This window comes from Miniopterus schreibersii (genome assembly GCF_964146895.1).
Source record: "Miniopterus schreibersii genome assembly, chromosome: 5".
Classification (NCBI taxonomy): Eukaryota; Metazoa; Chordata; class Mammalia; order Chiroptera; family Miniopteridae; genus Miniopterus; species Miniopterus schreibersii.
In genome coordinates this window covers 47,467,101-47,489,082 of record NC_138106.1, presented here as the reverse complement: position 1 = coordinate 47,489,082, position 21,982 = coordinate 47,467,101, and the positions used below count along the sequence as shown (strand labels likewise).

Here is a 21,982-nt window from a genome sequence, read left to right as displayed (position 1 = left end):
AGTAACTGTTGTCAGAGCAACCTAAAAGTCGTTCTGAATTTAATCCTTGTAGATTGTATTACCCCCTCCCCCAAAAAAAACCTCCTCAAAATGCCCCTCCATCCCCCAGCCCTTCCTTTCTCACCACCTGGTTGGAGAAAAATCCTCCTGGAGCTCCTTACCTTCAGTTTCTAGTTTTTCTGCGTTGAGAGGGCTGGTTGGTGACCCTGTTGAGGACTTCCTGCCACTGAGCCCTGAGATCATTGCCATAGAGGACAGTCTTCCAATGGCTCTCACAGCATTGCCTGTTTTCTGGAAAATAGACACCGGGGTTGGACTCGGCGGCTTCCCTGTTCCTGCTGGGCAGTGGGGCTCAGGGATGACAGCCCAGCCCGGGAGAAGAGCCCAGCCCAGGAGAAGCAGCTGTCCTTGGAACGAGGGCCGCCCGAGCGCCGAGGTTCTGCCAGAGAAGTGAGCCCAACCTTGCTCTGCTCAGCACTATCAGTGTGTCAGAAGATGTTCGGAGAATGGAATGGGGCCTGGAACCAATGTGTGCGTTAATGTGACTAAACAAGGTCAACATGAGACAAAAACCCTTTTCATACTGTGCTTCAACTCCCATAAAAGGGATAGTTTATATAAAGCAACTGCAGGCTGAGACAGCTCCAAAGACTTATTGCTGACGGGGCGCAGTAGGGCTGTTTCTCGTTAAACAATGCTAATGATAGAATTTTAATTGGTCAAGAGAATAGTTACTACAGATCCCACAGGTCCTCATGCAAGTGGGAAAAAAGCATGCTGTTGACCTTGTGTGAGTCGTTTAATCTCTCTGGGCTTCAGTTTCCTTCTCTGCATAAGGAGGGGGTTGGACAAGACTCCAAGGTCTCATTTAGTTCTGTGCATGATTCAGATACTTAAGAGATTTTGGGAAACGGTCTGGCACAAGTCTAAGAATGCGCAGTGAGGTTCTGGAGGGGTATTCTTCCCCAGAGCACACCCAGGCACCACAAACCCAAGGAAATGCAAAGCTATGGCACTTTGCTTTTTTGGGTCGAGGCACCTTGGGAGTGGACAGAATTTCTGCTGGAAAGGAAGCCAGAACTTGAGATGAAAATTTCTTGGCAGTGTGAAAATTCTACCAAGCATAGGATTTAGGTACAGAAATCCCCAATAATATACAATGTGTCTAAGTTTCTTACCTTTAATTAAAGGTTCTCACCCCTTTCCCAAGGTCAATGGAATGACTAAGATAAGAAACTAAAGCATAACCAACTCCTTCCACACAAAGCGACTTTTCAGGCACCCAGATGCTGCACATCCAGAGAGCAGATGTCACCACAGACTGCTGCTGAGAGAGGGAGGACACCGGCAATGGGCTTACACACCCCACGGGACCTCAAACTGTGCCAAAGCTGTTTCCCTCCTGAGTTAACCTCATACATTCAAGTATTTCAGCAAAGCCTCACAATTCTGGACTAGCTAGAAAGCCAGTATGCTTCATAAAAAGATCATTTCCAAAGTAAAGAATTTCAGGCCACTAAGGAATCAGACAGAAAAGTGTGTGTGTGTGTGTGTGTGTGTGTGTGTGGTTTAAGCAGTGGCCTATTGCTGTGGTGACGATCACTCTTCTGTTGTGTCACATGCCATCCTTGTTGCAGGCTATTTTCATGCACTTCAGACAGACATTCCGTCTTACTGTCCTCTGGCCATCCACCCTCTCAAATGTGTCGCTGTGCGGTGTGGGTATGCTTCTGGCCCTCTGCCACCGCGGTGAAACTGGGTCACTCCAAACTGAACCCAGGAAGCCCCAAGTGGAGGTGATGAGCAGGGGAAGAAGGTGAGAGGTGACGATGGAGCAACTTAACTCTGTGCAGTGGCACTGTGCCCCTCCCCCCGCAGAGAATGGGACCATTTGGCAACCTTGCGTGCTCTTCTGGAGAAGGCTGTTTCACTGATGGGCTTCCTGTGCTAGCCAGAGTGTTGCGAGATCCAACTCTCCCCGTGGGGGTTTACCCTGACCTGGGGAACGTGTACGAGGTCGGAGAGACAGGCAGCCATTCATATGAAATCAACGTCAGGCCAGGCTGCTTCCTAATCGGCCAGACTCTCAGAGTCTCTGCCCTCCTCCTCCTCCCTCCATTTCCTTTACCCCACACAGGCAGGTCTGCCCTGTCCAGGAGTCTCTAAACTCAGAGAGTTCATTCCCAATAAGGGACAGCTTAGTTCTTAAACCACTGATTACTGTGTGACATGTGCAAGTCAGTTCCCTTCTCCGGGCCTCATGTCCTTAAACCAGAAGATTCAAATCTCCCTGCAGCTCTGGTCTTCTACAGAAAGACTAGGATTCATGCTCAGGGATATGCAGCAGGGGACACCTCCCTTGAGCCCCTGGGCTCCCTAATTCCAAACACCGGGACTGTGACTGACCAGGACTGTCTTCACTTGTATTGTTTAGAAGAATAAAGCCTTTCCTGTTCCATTAACAAACCGACTAATACAAAGTTACCAGAGCAAGGCAAATAAAAGAGCTGCAATATTTCCGAGGCGGCGGCAAATTCACATGGGGGGACATTTTCCGTCAGATGAAGTGATATAGCACATAATTTCTAAAACAGGGAGAAATGTAAGACGTGCTTAATAAGAAAAAAAAAAAAATTTAAATAATCTATGCCAGAATTCAATCTTTGGAAACTGGTTTATGGAAAAAAAAATTGGTAGGGAAGTTAGTTGGAGCTGGAAAAGAAATATATCCATATGTTCTCATCGTCCAGGTTCATGCCTTTGAGCTGAATATTGGTTGCTGTTTTACTTGGTAAAGACCTTTGGAAATTTTTGGAACATCAAAGCAGCAAAGTTTCGATTCCCTAGGTTCCATTCTTGTTTAGAGGAAGCCTTTTTCTCATTTGAGGGCAATGGCCAAGGCTGGGTTCCTGTGTACCCAGCAGGCACTGTCTGTACTGGCCTCTCTGAGGCAGCAGCTTCCCTCCCCTGGGAGAGCCAGCCCCATGCGCCCAGGACAGAGGGGCTTTCCAGGATAAGGGTATTCAGTGCTAAAGCTGAGACAGTCCCTGGCTAATGGGGCAAGCTGGTTACCTAAGAGCCAGCCAGCTGTCAGAGACCCTATACACCAGCAGCCCCAAGATTAGTGTTTCCTGTGAGAAGTGCATGATACCCAAATGTGATCGTCAAGCGCACTCTGTGCTATCTTGGGCCGAAAGCTTTCCTCCTTACGACCCTTTTGTCCAGACTGCTGAGGTCTTCGTGGATCCCAGAACATAAAGATGGTTGTCCATGGGCCTCCAGATTCCAGTCCTTTGCTTCTAGTTTGCATGCAGGAATCCTGTTATCCTGCTCGACTTGCCCACCCTCAACGCTCTACTTACCACCATAGCTTTTAAAATTTTGATATAAATGAAAGAACATACCCTTTCAGCATAACTTCATTCTAAGAGCAGTAATATGACTAGTCATCTCTATATTGCCTAGAGTGTAGGGATTTGCTTCCATGTTCCTGCCTTCCTCCTGGGCCTTCATGAATGCCACACCAGAACGAAAACAGGAAACCTTCCCTGGAGCATCTGCAGAGAGTCCGGGCTGCCTGGGCCTGCCCTGCTCCTTTCCCCCCACCACAGACCACTGTACTCCGTTCCTCTCCACTCCATGCTGGCCCCCCCCAGACCCTCGCTGCTCTGACAGGGAACCTGTTCGAGGACAGCCAAGGAACCGGCGCCTGGAGTTAAAAACGCGGAAAACATTCTCCTAAGGAAGCAACATCACACAAGATGTTCAGTTGCAGCTGAACCATCACCAGTGAAATTATGCTTCAGGGACAGTGCGGGTCACATGGGATGGTGTGGTCTGCTTTTGTGAAACCTAACCTCTGTGTGGAAAAATAATTTCCAAAGGCTGCCACCTAAATTAAAATACGACTTTAAAATTCCTTCTCTGAATTTTGCCCTTTTCTTCCAGAAATTCTGCCCCTCACTTCCAGAAAACCCTCTGACTAATAACAGTGTAAACAACAAGAAAAAATTTAAGTGATTAAAATATTGGCACAAATGATGGTTCCCTGACCTATTTGACTAGAAAATTCCATTCGCTTCCTCTCCCATTCCCTTATCTCTTCTCCACGCCCATCCCTGGGCTGTGCAGCAGCAGATACGTCCCTGCTCCCTGAGAGCCCGGAGTGGTAAGGCTGCCCCTTGACCCGCAGGCCTGTCCAGCCAGAACCAGGCGAGAGCCCCTGGAGGGCTGCCCCAGCCCGCCCCAGCCCCGCCCGCTCCAGGAAACCCGCTGTTTCTTTGAGATTTGTTGACCACAGGATCATTAAGAAAGTCAGCCTTTGTTCTTTGTTCTTTGTGGATCCCATCTTGCTTTGTTTTGTTTGTAAGAGTATTTGCTACTCTGATTTCCCTGGATCCTGATGTCACCAGAGGGTAAGGTAAGCAGCACAGGTCTTTCAACTCACCTGCACTTGACGGGGCCAGGAGACCCACCTAACCTTTCACACAGGTGGGGGTGCAGGCGGGAATCCAGAACTGACTCCCGCGGTGGGGTGGGGGGGGTTCCAGAACACAGGTGGTACAGTCCCTTATGCCACCCACCAGAGCCCCTCATCTGCCTCCGCTCCTTCTCCCCACCTTTGCGTGGAGTGTCGTCTCTGAGGGACTGTGGTTTAGTCATCCTGTGTGGCAAATCACCAGTGTGCCAGCTGCCCCTAAAACAATGAGTTTCTTTTCCTCGGCCGCACAGGCAGGTCTAGATGCCCCAGGTCCCCCGACTGCCCGGCTAAAAGGCTCTGTTCCTTTCAGGGCAGCCTAACCCAGGCGAGGCGAGGCGAGGCGAGGCGAGGCGAGGCGAGGCGAGGCGAGGCGAGGCGAGGCGAGGCTCCCGCCTCTGCGCCTTCTCCTCCGTCTGCACTGTCACCCCTCCTCTGGGCTCCAGCCCGTGTTCCGTGACCAGTTTCAAACTCCTGCCCGGGCAGCATTTCCTCACGACCACATCCAAGTCTGGCGCGACGGGCTCTATGCTCCTGTCCGCACTCACATATATGGGTATGGAGAGCTATAGCAATAGTTTATAATTCTTGGTGGGTGTCATGTCCTTTTATGTCTCTTTGCTTCAGTCCCTCCACTACACTATACATTCCTTGAGCATAGAAACCATGTTCGCTCCAGTAGCCCAGGAATTTTATAACACTAATAATGACAGTAAAATAATACAGTAGATGATAAGTTCTCTCTGGTTTTGGGTGATCATTTTATCCATCTGCTAACAATCGAAGGCAATTTCGTATCATTGTTAAGACTGTGCTTTGGAGTCAGGCTCTGGGTTTGAATTCTGCCTTTCCTACTTACTAGCTGGTGATCCTAGGTGACTTTCCTAACCTTTCTCTGCCTCAGTTTGTTTGAAAAGTGGGGATAACATAGTACCTACCTCAAGGATTAAAAGACAATGCATAGAAAGGGCTCTGAATGTTCTCCGACACACGGCCAGCCCTCCACACATACTAGCTACTGGTGTTATTTTTGAACATGTGCTACATGCCAGGCATTGTGCTAAAAGCCACATGAAGATTATCTCATATAATCCTCACAACAATGCTGTCACATTGGTATTATCCCCACTTTACAGATGAGAAAACAAAGGCACAGCAAAGTTAAGTCACTTGTCTAAAGACACGTAGCTAGTAACATACAATCTCCCTACAGAGTGGGGCTGTGTCTCTCTTTGAAGATCATGTGCCCTCCCCCTTCATCGAAAAGAAACGTAAGACCATCACACTGCCTTTAAGGAGACCACACTGTCCAGGGTTGCCAAATAGTCCTAAAGGTGACCGTGCGCGCTCCTAGTCCTGAATAGCCTTGGTCCCAGACTGTTTCAGAAACAGATTTACACATTTTTGGAGTGAGTCTGAGGCAAACTGGGAATGAGGGTGGCTTGAAAAAAGCAAACACGGGAAGCAACACTGCAGTCCAGAGCGAGCCTTTCCTTACCTGCCATTTTCTTCTTGCCATGTACTTCTTCATCCGGTCCTTGGACAGCTTCTTCGCCTCCATGTTCTTGGTGTCTTTCATCAGCCACGGATGCTGAAGGCACTGGGTGCAGTCCAGGCGGTTTCTGATGGGGGCAGAGGTCAGAAGATTTCTAAGCAGGAGGGGACTTAAGGGACTGCTGGTCAGGTCAGAAATGGGAGGCCACCTGTTCCCAGTCACACAGGGCCGAGCCCAGGGCTCTCTGCTCCCAGTCCCTCCACCATGACCAGGGGCACTGTGCTCCTGGCCTGTTTCCTCTCTCGGTCTGGGTTATAGACTAGATGCAGAATAGGTTAGTGTTAAGAAGGCCTAACCACCAAGTAAGCAACTGGAGTCTCATGACCAATTCTGGGGTCTAGGAAAGGTAAGTGCAGGAGGGCAAACATGTCTGGGAATGGCTCGCACCATAAAGCAGGGTCATTCTGCTGGTCATGTGGAGTTGGTGGCTATGGAGGCCTAATCCTTCCGCTTCACTGTCTCAGAGGCTAGGCTCAAATCTCTGAGAATCCCTAAACTCTCATGTCTTATGCTGAGGTTGAGTATCAGGTTTTTTCTGTTAAAATGCAAAGAGTTATGTCCTACATACAACCTATGTATTATGACAACCTCAGGGCCACATTGAAACTCATTTATCTTTCTGAAAGCTCTGGGAATCTAGGAATATTTCAGGGCCATCCCCTTAATTACGATTAAGGACTAATAAAGCCCAAAGAATCCAATGTTAACATACGTAGACAAATGAGTAGACGTAAATTTGCTAAGTAGAGCAAAATGTAGTGATCTGTAGATAAAGGACTATGAATTATTTTAATTTTCTTATATTCAATTTTTCTATAATTTACATGTATTTCTTTTATAATAGGAAAACATTTTAAAAAGTGCTGATAGATCAGGATTTCTGGTTGAAGAGACTTGATAAGTTTGAGAGTTTATGGGAATCTAATGTCTTGGTCTATTTGAAATCAGTTCTTTCATGAGGGCATTTTATGAGCACAGAGTGGCCAACATAGCTCACTGAATTAATTCAAATTCAGATGAGAAAATAAGGAATATACATAATACCCCATTTACCAAATCCTTGGTGAATGAAGCCATCCTTGGACCAGAGTTATTAGGAAAAAGGTATGGATCTTCCTGAGGCACCGTGGGAGTGCAGGTCAGATATCCAGATCCTCCTTAGGTCATGCTTACTCTGATAGGAAGACCCAGACAGAACAGTGCTACAGACCTCACTGCCAGGGAGTGTGGAACGCAGCCTCTGGAGGGGTCGGCCCTGAGATCACTAAAAAGAGACCCTCCCACATTGCGTGGGTTTAGTGGTCCATCTACACTTGAGGCATTTAGGCCAAACCAGAAAACTTTCATAAGAGGCACTACAGTGGAGGAAAGAGCATAGCCTGTGTATTCACTGGGTGACCTTGGACAATTCCCCTAAACTCACAGATTTCTCCTCTGTAAAAAGGAGAACCTACTACTCAACCTGTCCCAGCCAGGATTTCTCCCAGAGGGAGCAAGATGACCAACAGCCTGAGGGGAATCCGTGGGTCAGGTGGTAGGGCAAAGCCTAGGCCATAAGTCACCTGGCGATTGCAGAGCCTTCTGCCTGCCCCTGGAGTTGGGATGCCCCTCCCTTTCCTCTGTCACATCACCTATTTTAACACTGCCCTTGGGCCGAGCTTATAACTGCTTCTTGTTGCAAAATATAACTCCTCAGGGCCCTGGAGCCAGGCCCTGCCTCATCTGGCCACATGTTCACAGAAGGGGTGGGGGGTCCAATAGGCCAGATGCTCTCAACAGATACCTCCCCATCCCCTTCCCCTAGGGGGAGGCAGCTCTGCCTACATGCACGCAGCCCCTCTCAGCTTCCTGATTTAATTTGGCTGGTTCTCCTCACCAGGTAAGTCCACAGCAATGAATTCTGTCTACCACACCCAAGGCTTCCACCAACCTGACCTCCTCTGCTCTGATCTCCTCTGAGACTCTCAACCTCCATTTTTTAAAAAAATATATCTTTATTGATTCCAGCGAGAGGAAGGGAGAGGGAGAGAGATAGAAACATCAATGATGAGAGAGTCATTGATCAGCTGCCTCCTGCACACCCCCAACTGGGGATCGAGCCCACAACCCAGGCATGTGCCCTGACCGGGAATTGTACCGCGATCTCCTGGATCCTAGGTCGATGCTCAACCGCTGAACCGTGCCCGGCTGGGCTCCATTCCTCTTTCAATGAAATACTTACTGAGTGCCTGTGTGTCTGACCTTTCCTCACAGCCTTTTCCTATAGACCTGCACACACTGCCTCCCCCTTTGCACAAATGTTTTATATATTCAACCACAGACCACTTGGGCAGCTCCAGGCAGCACAGTTGGCACTGTTATGGGGGGACACAGATGGAGCTGGGAGAGGCTGAGCCCACTGATCTGGGACCATAGGCTAACTTTGACCAGTGGGAGAAGGGACCTGGCCATATTCAGGCAGGTAGTTCTTAAATAATTAAGATATGAAAAACACCAAACTAGAGTAGTTTGGAGATACGACCAAGACCTACAAGTAGGATACTCCAATGCAACCTGAAGAGGGGCCGAGGTTTCAGCAGGGCTTTTACAGGCCACAACCGTACACAGAGAACAAAAGGGGCTGTTGCTACTCATACACAAGCACCCACTCTCCCTGCAACGCTTGGCTAAGGGCTGCTTTTCAAGGGAAGTTTCAGAGCTTCTAAAACCTCCCACAGGGAAGCAGGGGCCTAGGAAAACGTCTTCCCTTCCCCCCACACTCACAGTGTCCACCCTCCCCTCCCAGGTGAGGAGGGACCCACGACAGGCAAAGGAAAATCCCTGCCTCCGGACACCAGTCTGGGGAGTGGGGAGCTGGAAAAATGGAAATCTCAACTCATTACTTCATATCTTTCTTCAGCAAGTTGCTGATAAAATCCTTGGCATCATCGGAGATCTCGTCAAATGCCTCATCGTCGAAGTCCCAGGTGGCTGAGGTAACGTTGGCCAAGGTTTCATTGTCGTTGTCACCCATGAAGGGGGAAAGTCCACTGACCCTGGGAGAAAAGAGCAGGAGAGCAGGTGAATTTGGGGGGGAGGTGGCAGGGAGAGCAGGGTGGAATGATTCCCCCAAATGAATGCTAACTGAGGTTAAGTGAGGGCCAGCAAAGCCCTGCACCCCCCTCCCCCAACTTGTGCCTGCCTCTCCTCCCACCTGGGGAAAGATGAGAGGATGTGGTTCCCCAGTCTTTTGTGGCCCAGCCTCTTCTTAGTGCTCACAGTACTTCTGGGGTGTCACCTGCCTCTTGACACTTCCTGCCTGTGAAGCTGGGGCCGAAGGAATTTACTTCCATTTACACCGTACACAGCAGGCCCCTCCTGTCTCTTCTTCCCCAGAGCCCAGGCTAGAACTACCCCCCCCCCCCCAGAACCTCTGCAAGGTCCCTGTGATCCTGCCCCCCCATGGGTGGGCCTGTGGTATATGGCACCTGTCACTGCACCTGGCGGTGCCCGCTCCCGGCTCTCATCAGCACCAGGAGGGCCCAGCAAGGGTGTGTGGAGAGAGGAACGGTGGGCCCTGAATCAGCAATGTGGGTTTCGTGGCCCATCTACACTCAGGCATTTAGGCCAAGCCAGAAAGCTTCCACCAGAGTCACCATGGCCGAGGCCAGAGCATGCCTGTGTTCACTGGGTGACCTTGGATAACCCCTTTAAGCTCTTGGTGTCACAGATCCCTTTTCTGTAAAAAGGGGAACCTACTACTCAGCCACAGAGTGGTCACCGCCTCTCCTTCTCCCTCCTTCCTCTTCCTCCTCTCCTGTCATCACCACCACAGCCGCAAACATTTATCAGATATTCACTATGTGCCAGGCACTGGACAGAGACACCAAACTAGATGAACTTTCAACCTTAACATTACCCTATATTGCAGGTAACTCATTAGTTTGCTTAACAGATGAGGAGACTGAGGCACAGAGTGGTGTTAGGTACTTTCCAAGGATTCACGCCAGTGAGATTTAAACCCAGGTGTTGCAACCTCAGAACCAGCTCAAAATAGTCCCATCCTATTGAACAAGATACTGAGCTGCTTTTCAGAGACAAGAGACCAAAAACCTCGTGCCACGCAGCCGAAGCACGCGCAGAGGAGAGAACTCCGACCCCCAGCTGCGCCTGGAGCCAGAGTCTCCCCTGCACCCAGGCACACACGGAACCAAAGGGCTGGGACAGACCCAGAACTTGGATGCCACAGCCGTTTCAGAGCAAAGGGCCTGCTGTCCGGGAAGATGCAGTGCGGCAGCCCCTGCCACAGACGGCCAAGACCCAAGGTCCTCCGACTGAAACCTGCCCCACCAGCCATTCTGCATACGTGTTCCCCCAACCCCTTAAAAACCATAACCCAGTCCACCGAGCAAGGTGGTTTTGAGGCATTGCTGTCTCCCATCTTCTCGGTTGCCACCTTCTCGATCAATAAACTTTTCCTTACTCCAAACTCTGACATTTTGAGTTTTGGCTTTTCAAAGCACTGGGCACACAAACTTGGGTTCTGTGACAACATCTGTCTCAAGAGCCTGAATCTTAACTGCCACTTTATACGCACATTTCCATGAACATGAAGTAAATCACAGTGCACAGACCTGCACAGGGCCTGGTCTACAGGAAGGTGCTGGGTCCATGACCACAGGTGTCACGCTTCTTCTGTATGCAGTTCATCCCCACTGCCTCACCAATCTGTGATCTCAGGAATGACTCATTTACCCATGGCTTACACCGAATAAAATTAGGATGGTAAAGTATCTCAAAGATGACTAGAACAGCTTTATGGCTTACTGGCCTCACCTCTCACCTCTGAGCACTTCATTGCCGTACCAAGCATCCACCCCCCATTCACCCTGATGGCGGGCCAGCCTCATAGCTGCACAGGGTCCCACCCATTTGATGGGCCCCACACTTAATGTTCTGCTGCTATCATTTTTATATTCTTAATAATGTTTGAACAAGTCACCTCACCTTTTTATTTTGCATTGGGCCCCGCAAATTATGTAGCTGATCCTGCCCTGAGCCCACCTGAGCCCCATGAGGTGAATCTGAGGCATTCATGCCATCAACCTCCCAAGTTAAGGCTTCACTAAAGTCCCCTCTCCCAAATCCTTAGGAACCCATCATCACAAACAATAACACAAACCCGTCTGGAGCGGTTTTGGCATTCAAGAGGCTCAGCTTACGAAATACACCTGTACCTGAAAATTAAGTTTTGTAAAACAAAACCCACTGAAATGCTGTGAGAAAACCTTGATGTGGAAGGAACCCTCTGGTAAGACCTTTTGTAAAAAGAAGAAAGCTTTGGTAATGTGAATTATCTCACCCTAATCAATAGATTTGTGTTTCTGAGTAACAGATTTTTATAGATGGCATTGAAGTGTCTTAGACACTGATTTATGTGTTAAGAATGCACGGAGATCATCCTTCTCCATCACATTACAGTGGGGGAAGGGTGGGAGTTTATCATCCCCTGAGTCTACACTGTTCTGGGCCTGAGCTTCCCCTTCTGGCCCAAAGCACCAAAGGTTCCAAAGGTACTGGGCTAGAATTCCCAGGGACTCTCAGCTTTCCCTTCTCTGTGATCCTGTGTGACTTGCTAAAAAAAGGAGTAACAGGCCCAAGATGGAATCATGTGCTCTCACAACATCAAGCCAAGACTTAATTGTAATTTCAATCTCTTCCAGAAATGTGATCTATGAACAGTCAATCTGAAACTTCCTGATCAGCCCTTGTGAGGTAACCAGCAGGATAAAACCCCTGCTGTTCCCTTCCCTTTGAAAGAAGAGGACCTGTCCTGAAACAATCCTTTCTTTTCTTTTGCTATGACTCCTCTTGCCTATAAACCCTTCTGTTTTGTACAGCCGCTGGGAATATCTCTCTGTTCACTAGATGGGATGCTCCTGGTTTGTGAATTGTTCAACAAAGTCAATTTGATCTTCACATTTACTCCACTGAATTTTTGTTCTTCAGCAGACCCAAATTAGCCCCATCAAGAAGCAGCCCCACTAGCCTGTCAGCCACCTGCTTCCTTCTGCTTTTACATTTTCCATTTGAAACATGGGGGGGGGCGGGGGGGAAGTCCTTCAGCTCTCCAAAAGATTACAGGAAAAGCAAACAACCCTGCTGTGGAATGCTGAAAGGTCCCCTTCTGTAAACCTCCTTTCCTAATTAGGAACTGTAATCCTGCAAAGATAGGCCTTAATCTCTGTGAAGTTCACAGCCAGGGAGGGCCTCCTCACCTCTGGCCTCTGGCGCTTCTCCTTCCTGGCAGCCCATCCATCTGAAATACCCCTGAACCCCAGCTGGCTCCTCGCCTGTCTGAGCTCCCCCGGCATCAACCCCATTAAAGAGTATATCTCTAAAATGAAACTTGGAATATACGCAGAGCATGATAACAAAGAGAGTGTTCTAATTTTAGTAATGCCGTTTCTGGGTGGTGGGATTTTTTTTTTTTAAACTTTCTTCTTTGAGCTTTTAGGTCATTGCCAGGATTTACATAAGGATTATACATCTTTTTATTAAGAAATTAACCCAATAACAAACAGAATAACCTTAGCATTAAAAACTCAGCCATTCACCTCTCTCCCTAGTCTTGCCTAGTTTTTAATTGAAGGGGATCAGAGTATGCCACTCCAAAATACGGAGGATTGCCTTGAGCTGAAGGAAATTAGCTCTCTGTCCTCCCTCTTTCTGTCTAAAAGCAGAATATAAATTTCTCTTTGTTAAGGTGATGCAAATTTCCATTTGTAGAGGAGAAGACTCATATGCATAACAAACTTGCTCTACAACCCTTATTTACCATACATTTCCTAGGACCTTCTCACAACCTAACTCCTCCAGAAGCCTGAAGACCCTTTTCCCTGGTCTAGTTACTTCTCTACAATTTATCACTATCTGTTAAAATAGTATATAAGCTTCAAATTCTAAATGCCTCCTTGAGTCACATTTCTTTATCACTTATGCGTATGTACATAATTAAATCTGTTGGGTTTTTTTTCTCCTGTGAATCTGTCTTTTGTCAGTTTGATTTGTAGGCCTCCTTCTCCTACTACTGAATCTAAAAGGGCAGAGGAAAGTTCCCCCTCCCCCGCCCAACATAACCAATAGATTTATCTGGTTTTCACAAAATTGTAATCAGTGTGGGCAAGTTCTTGGATGCTCTTTTTCCTCACTTGACATGGTCTTTCCCCAGTGTACACAGAGTCTTCATGTTGATTTTTAATGGTCCAATGTTAGTCTTTGTGCTGATGAGTCACAAAGGTCATGACTGCAGGGTGTTCTAATTTCTTTTTTTTTTTCTAATTTTCATCCGAGGAGTGAGGATATTTTTCCATTGATTTTTAGAGAGTGGGGAAGGGAGAGAAAGAGAGAGGGGAGAGAAACGTCAATTGATTGCTTCCCACATGTGCCCCAACCGGGGGTGGGAATCAAAGCTGCAACCCAGGTACATGCCTTCGACCAGGAATCGAACCCACAACCCTCTGGTGCACAGGCAGGTGCTTAGCCACTGAGAAAATCCCAGCCAGGGCTGTCCTAATTTCTTAATACCTCACTGCAGTAAAACTTTGCCCAGGGAATCTGATGTGAGGCCTGTTCAGCTCTCAAGAAAGAATGGCAGGAGAGGGAAGGGTGCAGAAATGCTTCTCGGACTACATGTTCTCCACGGTGTTTTTCAAGTAGCAAACAGATGACCCCGCTGCATGAATGGCCAGCTGAGGAGACCACACATCCGCTAGCACAACTACTGGGCACTTAGGAAGAGTTCGTCTTTGATCCCATTTTAGCCTTCAAATGCTGAGGTGTGGTGGGAGATTTGCAAGGGTGGCAGGTCCCACAGGAAGAGCTGGGTGTCGTATTGTGCAGTGGTCCAGAAGGCAGAGAGCTGGAGTTTAGTCATGCTAACTGCATCCCAAGAACCTGAACAGCCACCACCCAAGAACCTGCAAGTAGTGCCTGGGCCTGGTGTGGGCTTGGGGGACCTGGAGGTCGCAGGAGCTGGAACCAGAGAGCATGAATGGCTCACCGGTGGAGAGGAGGGCAGCCCTGGGTGGGGCTACTGGATCCCTCGGAAGAGCCCTGCATTCAAACCCAAGCCTAAGTAGGTCCTGATGCCTGGGGACTGGGACTTCTCCCCAGTTCCCGGTCTGCTGTCCCCAGAAGTTAGACTCCGATGGGGACGACTCTGGCTGTCTCTCGTGGTGGGTGCTCAGCAAAAGAGCAGAAGTGGGAAGTCTGTCCCTGAGCCCAGACAGGAAGATGGTCGGGGTGGAGAAAGCAGAACAGCAATTGCTCTTTACCTTGGTTTGGGGAGGGGAGAGAGAAGGAACTCTGGAGGGGGGGGTGAGGCAGGGCACAGAGAAGGGTTTTGGTGTCCCCACAGGCAGTGAGGGAACACCAAGTCCTCAAGAATTAGAGGAGAAGGAGGTAGGGGAGGGATGGTCTTAGGAAAAAGGTGGGGCTTAGAATTTCTTTCACACTGAAGTGTGGTCTAGAGCACTCCATCCTCTCTCTTCTTTCCTGCCAGATACCAAACGGGTATTTCTAACACGAGAAGAGTCTCCAGGAGATTCACAAAATCGACTGTCTCTCTTCAGAATCAGAGCGAGAGGGCAGGAGCCCCACAGCCCTGCCTGCTGCACCTCCACTCTGCCTGGAAACCCCAACAGGTGGGGGGCCAGGTGTCCAGCGCCAGGACGGGCTCTGCCCTGACCTTTCCCAGGGTCTGAGAAGAGGTTCCTCCCACCAAAGTCAGAGCCATCTACGAAGACAGCAGGCAGTGCTGCCTGCTTAAGAGGCGCTCACCAAACATGTTGAATAATAAATGGGTGACCACCTGTCCCCCCAACTCCCCGGCCTCTCCATCTTTAACTGGCCCCAGAAAGCAGGTGGAGGGGTAGGGAGGAGGTTCTCTGGCACAAATGTGGAAGGTGGACCTGACAGGGACTGTCAGACAGACAACCAAGCTCCAAAGAGAGACACGAGGGGTGCAGGGGGCACCAGAAAACCTCCTCTGGGTGCTTCAGCAGCAGCTCCAGGTTTCTGCACAGCAGGGCCTGAAGGAAGCAATCTGGCTGGTTCCAACTGTTGTTTTTGGCACCATGTGCTCTGCTGAGAGCCCTACCTCGGGAGGGGAACTGCAAAACCTCAATCCCCACTGTGAGAGCCACTGGGAAAATGTCCCAGAGAGCAGAGTAGCCTTCAGCAATGGGTGCTGGAGCCAGGACCCTGGGGAGACTGCGGGAGGCTGTGCAGGGCCGACCTGCGTCTCCCTGCCACACACACCTCTCTCTCCTCCCTAAACCCTTCACCTAAACAACTTCAGGCGGGTGCCCCACTCATCAAAATCATTTTCTCCCCATCTATTTCTTGGTTTTAGCTTTAAAAATAATCTAGTAAACAATATAACATATTATCCCAATTACTACATTCTTCCACCTGAAAGGATTTTCATTTTAAAATAAAGTGCTCTTATAACCTAGTAATTCTAGTTGTAGATTATATATATATATCCCACAGAAATACATAAATATATTCACTAACACACATGTACCAGAATCTTTGCAACACCCTCAGCTGGAATCTATTCAAAAGCCCATCAACGTGAATGGATACATAAATGGGCTGATGTTCACACAGTGGACATTGCACAGCACCAAGAATGAGCGGATACAACTACACACAATCAGATGAATGGGTCTCACAATCAGTGTTGAGCAAAAGCAGACAGACAAGTCTTTCTGTGTGATTTTGTTTATATCAAGTTCAAGAACAGGCAAAACTAATGCATGACATTAGGCATGAGGATTATAGCTACATCTGGGGAGACAGTAACTGGGAGGAGCCCTAGGAGGGCCCCAGGGTCTTGGTAGTGTTTGGTTTATGATCTGGGTATAGGTTACATGGATACGTTCACTGTAAAAATTTACTGAGCAGGGAGATCAAAGGCCCTAGTTTGCCCAGGACTGTCCTCGCTTTAGCACTAAAAATCCTGTATCCTGGAAACTAGTCAGTCTTGGGTGAACTGGGATGGCTGGTCACCCTCTAGGACTGTGGGGAGTGGACAGTCACATGGGAGTCCTTGGTCCTGGTCACCTCAGTGCCAAAATGAAGGTGGAATCCCTGCCATGACCCACTCCCAGGTTTGTTCTGAGGATTAAATAAGAGCCCCTGTGAAAATCCATGGCAGCAGATGATCTCCACTCCACAGTATGGGAAAGCCAAGGAGACAGCAAGGCAAGGCTCCTGATGGGTGCAGAGGGACTCAGGGACCAAGCCAGGCCCCAGGACAGCTGGGTCTGAACACAGTGAGCTGACCAAAGACTGTTTCTCAAGATACAGGGTCTCCCCCGGGACCAAAGATCCAGCGTGAGCATCGTCCAGCTAGAGGCAGCCCCAGAAGGGAAAGGCCAGGTCTGCCGCCCTGCCTTTCCTTCTTTACCAAGGAGCCAGGCCTCCTGAATCAGGTGCAGTTCCTTTACTTGTCAGCTCCCTTTTTCCTGGAGGGGTCTGGAGTAGGGAGAGGTGGGAAAACGCACTCCTGGCCTGGGGGCTCTTCTCTGCTGCTCTGGAGGGTGACATCAGGCAGTGGAGAGGATGACTCTGGGGTACAGAATCTGTGATGCATGTTCAACTGAGGGAGGCTGTCCCAGCAGGCCACAGGGAGAGGAAAACTCCTGAAGTGACCCTGTACACACAATCACTCCAGTTGTGGTAAAGCTTGTGGAACAGTAGCTCCTAAGCCTGCTGTGCAGCAGGGTCACCCAGAGCAATTTCTCACACTGGGGTCTGGAGACCCAGGGGTCTAAGGAAGCATTCTGAGAGGTCCTCCTCCTATTTTCTATGAAAACACTTTTTCCTTTTGCTTTAACAAAAAAACTATTCTTCCAAGATGAATGCATGCACATCTTTACCTTCTGGGTAATCATTCCATAACTGTTGCACACAAATTCAGGGCTACCTCTGAGGCTAATGACGGTCTGCAGCCTGGGGCTCCAGAGATTAAAGCTGCCAGATCCCACCAAGAGGGGTTGTCCTAGAGCCTGGTACTCAGAGTGTGATCCTTGGACCAGCACCACCGGCAACCCGGACCCTCCTGGAAATGTGGATTCTTAGGTACCTCCGACCTTCTGAACCAGGCCCTGCGATCTAACAAGAGGCCCCAGTGATTCATGAATGTTACTATTTGTGAAACACTGGTCCTGACTACTGACTTCCCTCTTTTTCTCTAGCATTGTTAACAGAAATGGCTTTGTATTTTCCACCTGACTTCCCAATTCTAGTGACTGTGTTGGCTTTCTGTTGTCTGTTGGCTTCATTGGAGGCTCTATCATCAAAAGTCCTTATTAATCGGTCCAGATATGAGACTCAGAGATGAAGTTGGCAGCTAGGGTTCCTCTGCAGTGAGGATGGAGTGCTGTCCTCTGAGGACATTGATGACGCCCACAGGAGATGTGCACCTGGGCTTCCTCCCTCCTTTTTTACATACCCACCTACTCAAGTGAAGGAAGATTACATGGTACCAGCCACATTCCACCCTCCTGACCAGAGGCCCCAGGCTGGCAGGCATCAGAGATGGTGAAAGGCCTGGAAGGCAGATCCTGGTGTGTGGAGCTAGATGCTCTCATAGGAGTGTGCAGGGGGCTGCTGACCTCATGGGAGCACAGGAAGGGCAGGCCAAGGGGTAAGATGGGAGACTGCCACCCTCCTGACCCTGGCCCACTGAACGTCAGGGCAGCCTGGGGACCCTCCTGTGGGACTCCCTGCCTGCACCTCCATGTACCCAAGACTCACAGGATGTAGCAGATGACCCCGATGCTCCACATATCTGTTGCGTAGCCAATGGGCTCATAGTTGATCACTTCAGGTGCCACAAACTCCGGGGTGCCAAAGAGGACCTTCAGAGACCCTGCATTCTCTGCAAGCAGGATGGAGAGGGATCAATTGCCAGAACTCTGTGGAGCCAACCCATAGTTCTCAGATGCCCTCATCTGTGTGCCCAGGGGACACACAGACAAGGCCCCGCCCTCAGCTGCTCCCTCTTGGGAGAACGGCATAGACACTGGCCTCCCCATTAAACAAGTGGATCAATACACCAGTGAAATCAACAAGCCGCACACACACCTCAAATGTCTTCAGGGGAGTAGGGTGTGGGAAGAGAGGCTGTTAAAGGTCCTGCCCCCGAATGCTCTTTCCTGTGTCTGTCTCTCCCACGAGGCCCTGAGGCAGGGGCTATGACTTGTGCTTGATAATAATGAACCCTGCTGGCTGCTTGACAAAGATTTTCCTATTTTATATCCTCGACAGTCCTAAGAGGGAGGTATGACCCCATGCTCCCGAGGAGGATAGGGAGGCCCAGGGAAGTGGAGTGATTTACCCACCCAGTTAATGGTGGTGGGAGGTCAGGACCTAAACCCAGCTGGCCTGACTCCTGAGCCATGTTCCTCCTACTCACGGCCTCTCCATGGGTAGCACCCTGTCTCTCCTCCCAGGAGCTGCTGGGAGGATAATGGGAGAAACCTTGACCCAGGTGGTGCCTCTGAGCCATAAAGGACAAGCTCTCCGGAAATATGCATGCAATGTACCAGCTTTTGGAGGACTTGTCAGGCGTGGGGTGCACCTTGGCCTGTGGGCTGCCCCTGGTCTTGTTTAACTACAGAGCCCATAATAAGTGTTTTAAGATAAAGCATTTGATGGCTCTTGGACATGGAAGCTCTGCTCTGACTACATTTTAATCTTCCCAGTTCTCTGGTCCTTGGTGGACACCCTGTCCCCACGTATCCCCTCACCAAGGGAGCCTGCACATTGTGTTCTTTGGGCTCTGACACGGCTGGCTCCCCAGGCCAGTTGTGCCCTATTTGTTCAAACTGTTAGCGGTTCATGCCTGGAGGCAGGCCCTGCATACCAGCGGTGGCCCCAGGCCAGGCCTTCAGCAGCAGAGAGCAGAGCAGGTGCATTCGCCCCACCTGGGGTACTGATCAGGAGGGAGTCACAGCCTGGCATGACGTCCCTCCCTCACTTTCCTCTTTTATTACCTACACGGCCTCAGCAGGACTGGGTGCCCTGCGAGAAGATTAACCAGGTAGCACGAGCTCCTTGCAGAGCAGTGAAAGAAAGGCCAGCTCATGCTGACCCCAGCCCTTGTTGACAAGACAGTGTCAGGAGGTAGAGGGGAAAGTAGTTTCCTCAATTCCTGAGACATCAGAGCTACACAGGCAGGGTGGGTGGTAGTGGTGGGTGGTAGAGGCAGCCAGCCACCTACCAAAATGACCTCAGGACTGGGTATGAAGGTCCCAGACACCTCCTGCCTCCTCCCCACATGGCGCAGTAATAACACAGGTGCCTCAGAAGCACGAACTGCGAACTGCACTGCGTCTGGAGTCCTTAGTCCAGCCTCAGCCCCTCCCCTGACTCTTGGTGGGACCTGCTGGGCAAAGCTACTGTGAACCTTGTTTCCCTGGCCTATAAATTGGGCTCATAAAATGTGCCCTGCCTACCCCACAGGGCTGCTGTGGGAATCAAGTGAGAGAAAGCGTTTGAAGGTGCTCTGGAAACTGCACAGCAGGAGGCAAATGTAAGGAAGCACCGTCACCAAGGTGAGTTTTGCTGCTGAAGGCACCAGAGCAAAAAATACAGGGTTATAGTTGTTCGTATGGAAAACAACACAGTAATTAATAAAGAATAAAGAATAAACTGTTTCACATGCTCACAATTGTAAACCTACTTTTGCCCCCACCCTGTATAAGAAGGGTCAACAATAATAATAAATTACTAACACCAACATGGTGCTTGCTTACTGTGTGCGAGGCACTGCTCTTATCACCGTGCCTACGTTAACTCATTTGATCCCTGTAACAACTGTGAGGTGGGAACTGCTATCAGCCCATTTTACAGATGAGGAAGCTGAGACTTAGAGTCACACAGCTAGTAAGTGGTAGGGGCAGGATTTGAACCTGAGCCATCTCCACAGTCTCTGATTTTAACTGCAATACCATGCACTCCCTCTAATACCCAGTGTGTGAGACACAGCCACAGACACTGCCAGTACATGTTGGGGACAACAGGAGAGGTGGATCGTCCTTACCCAGCCTTCTGGCCAGACCGAAGTCGATGAGCTTGATCCTGGTGCCCGTCTTGTTGACACACATGATGTTCTCGGGCTTGAGGTCCAGGTGGACGATGCCCTGCTTGTGGATGTACTCCACCCCCTCCGAGATCTGCCGCATGTACTTGATGCACTCTCGCTCCGTCAGCTCGAAGTCCTCGTCGATGATGCGCTCAAACAGCTCACCCCCCGACACGCTGTGGGAGCAGGAGGGGCAGTCAGACCACAGGGTCACAGAGCCCAGGCTGGCAGGGAGCTGCCAAGGGCAGGTTGGGGGTTGGAGAGACTGGCAGGAAAGCCCAGGGGATGGGAGTGCTGGGCACTTTCTGCAGCTCCCTGCATCCCAGGCCACTGCCCCGTTGCACTGGTTCCAGTCTGTGCAAGGAGAGCCCAGGCCTCCTGGCTTCCTGCTTGGGGGACTCTGCCTGAGCCCACTAAGCTGTTGGGGATTCAGGGAAGCACCTAGGCTGGGCAGTTTCAGGGGTGGTCATGGACTGAGAGATCCAGACATGATCTCCTTAGCAAAAGGTTAACCTTTGGGCAGCTTCCATTCTCCAAATGATTACAGATACATAGGGGACCATCTTCTACTCCAGCCGTGTCTTTTAGTCATAGATAAATGAAGCTTAGAATAATACTCACAGAAACAGGAAAGTATCTTCAATAATGAGCCTCAACAAATTCGCTAGCTGGAACCTACTACTCCTATGGTTGTGATCGACTTGCTTCCTCTGGCTAGTCCTAAAGTATCAGCTTACTCCTTCCAGCCCTAACTAACTTGTTTTGCATGCTCCGTGGCCCAGGCTGGAAGTGTAGCACATCCTTCCTGCCTGGATAGACTTTGGGGCCTAGCCACGGTGCCTCTGGGGCCCATAGAGAGCATCTTCTTTTAAGGACTGCCCCAGAGGCTACAGGCGGCCAGCATATTGCCCTTCAGTGCAAATGCATGGCCTCACTTTCTGAGTTGCATGGGTCCTCCCTCTTCCCCTGCCTACCCCCCTGATCCACCTTCCTTGCTCATTGCTCAGAAAGTTTAAAGCACCTCCTTGGTAACTTATGCAGCATCTAGACATCAGTAAGCTCTTTTCTAGAATGACCCACAGGTCCTCCAGCTGAGCAAGGCTGGGTGGGCTTCAATCTGGGCTAATACTCTTCCTGGGCCCTTCCCTCTTCTAAGGGGCATCATCATGAAAATGGGAAAGAGCTAAGTTTAAATCTTGTCTCTGCCTTTTACAAGCTGTGTGACCTTGGGTGAGTTAATCTTTCTGAGCCCCAGTTTCCTTATCTGACCCTATCTCATGGAATTGCTAGGAAAGAAGGAACCCTTGTAAAGCATCGTGCCTGACACACAGTAGGTGCTCAGCACATATTATTGCTAAGTGGATCTTGTCACTGAGCCCTGAGGGAGAGACAGACAGAGGCGCATGGTGGTGCCCAGAACACCACCACCTCTGCCAGGCTGGCCTCTGTCACCACATGACAACCACTTTCACTTCCGGATGGGCTGAGCTGGGAAAGATCATCTGTGCGAATGGCTGGAACCACCCCTTTCAGAACCAACCGAGAAGGAGGTCCTTGGGCAACCAGCAGGTGGCGCCTCTGTCCTCAAGCTCTTCATTTCTATTACTCTGCACCCAGGGCTCCAAGTCACACTAATCTTTGTTCTTAGGTCACAGGTGATTCTCAACAACTCTGTGCCTCATAGGTGCAGATAAAAACAGCATTACCTCACAGGGTTGCTGTGAAAACTGAGTTAATTTGCCTGAAGTGCTTAGAAGAGTGCCTGGCACATAATAAGTGCTCAATAATGCTAATTATCTTTTTTTTTTTT

General features: G+C 49.7%; 1 protein-coding gene across 6 annotated transcripts in view; it reads right to left on the bottom strand.

Annotated features, from left to right (window-relative positions):
* MYLK (myosin light chain kinase) overlaps positions 1-21,982 on the bottom strand; it is a 230,189-nt gene that overhangs the window by 6,074 nt on the left and 202,133 nt on the right. For 5 of the 6 annotated variants that reach the window (XM_081138328.1, XM_081138327.1, XM_081138330.1 and 2 more), the window contains 5 exons: positions 20,131-20,348; positions 17,841-17,964; positions 8,915-9,067; positions 5,976-6,099; positions 162-291 (listed from right to left, as the gene is read on the bottom strand). In XM_081138328.1, the coding sequence (XP_080994454.1) occupies positions 162-291; positions 5,976-6,099; positions 8,915-9,067; positions 17,841-17,964; positions 20,131-20,348 (749 nt within the window). Of the gene's footprint in view, positions 1-161; positions 292-461; positions 545-5,975; positions 6,100-8,914; positions 9,068-17,840; positions 17,965-20,130; positions 20,349-21,982 lie in introns of those variants that run through there. The other variant, XM_081138332.1, reaches the window with a different exon arrangement.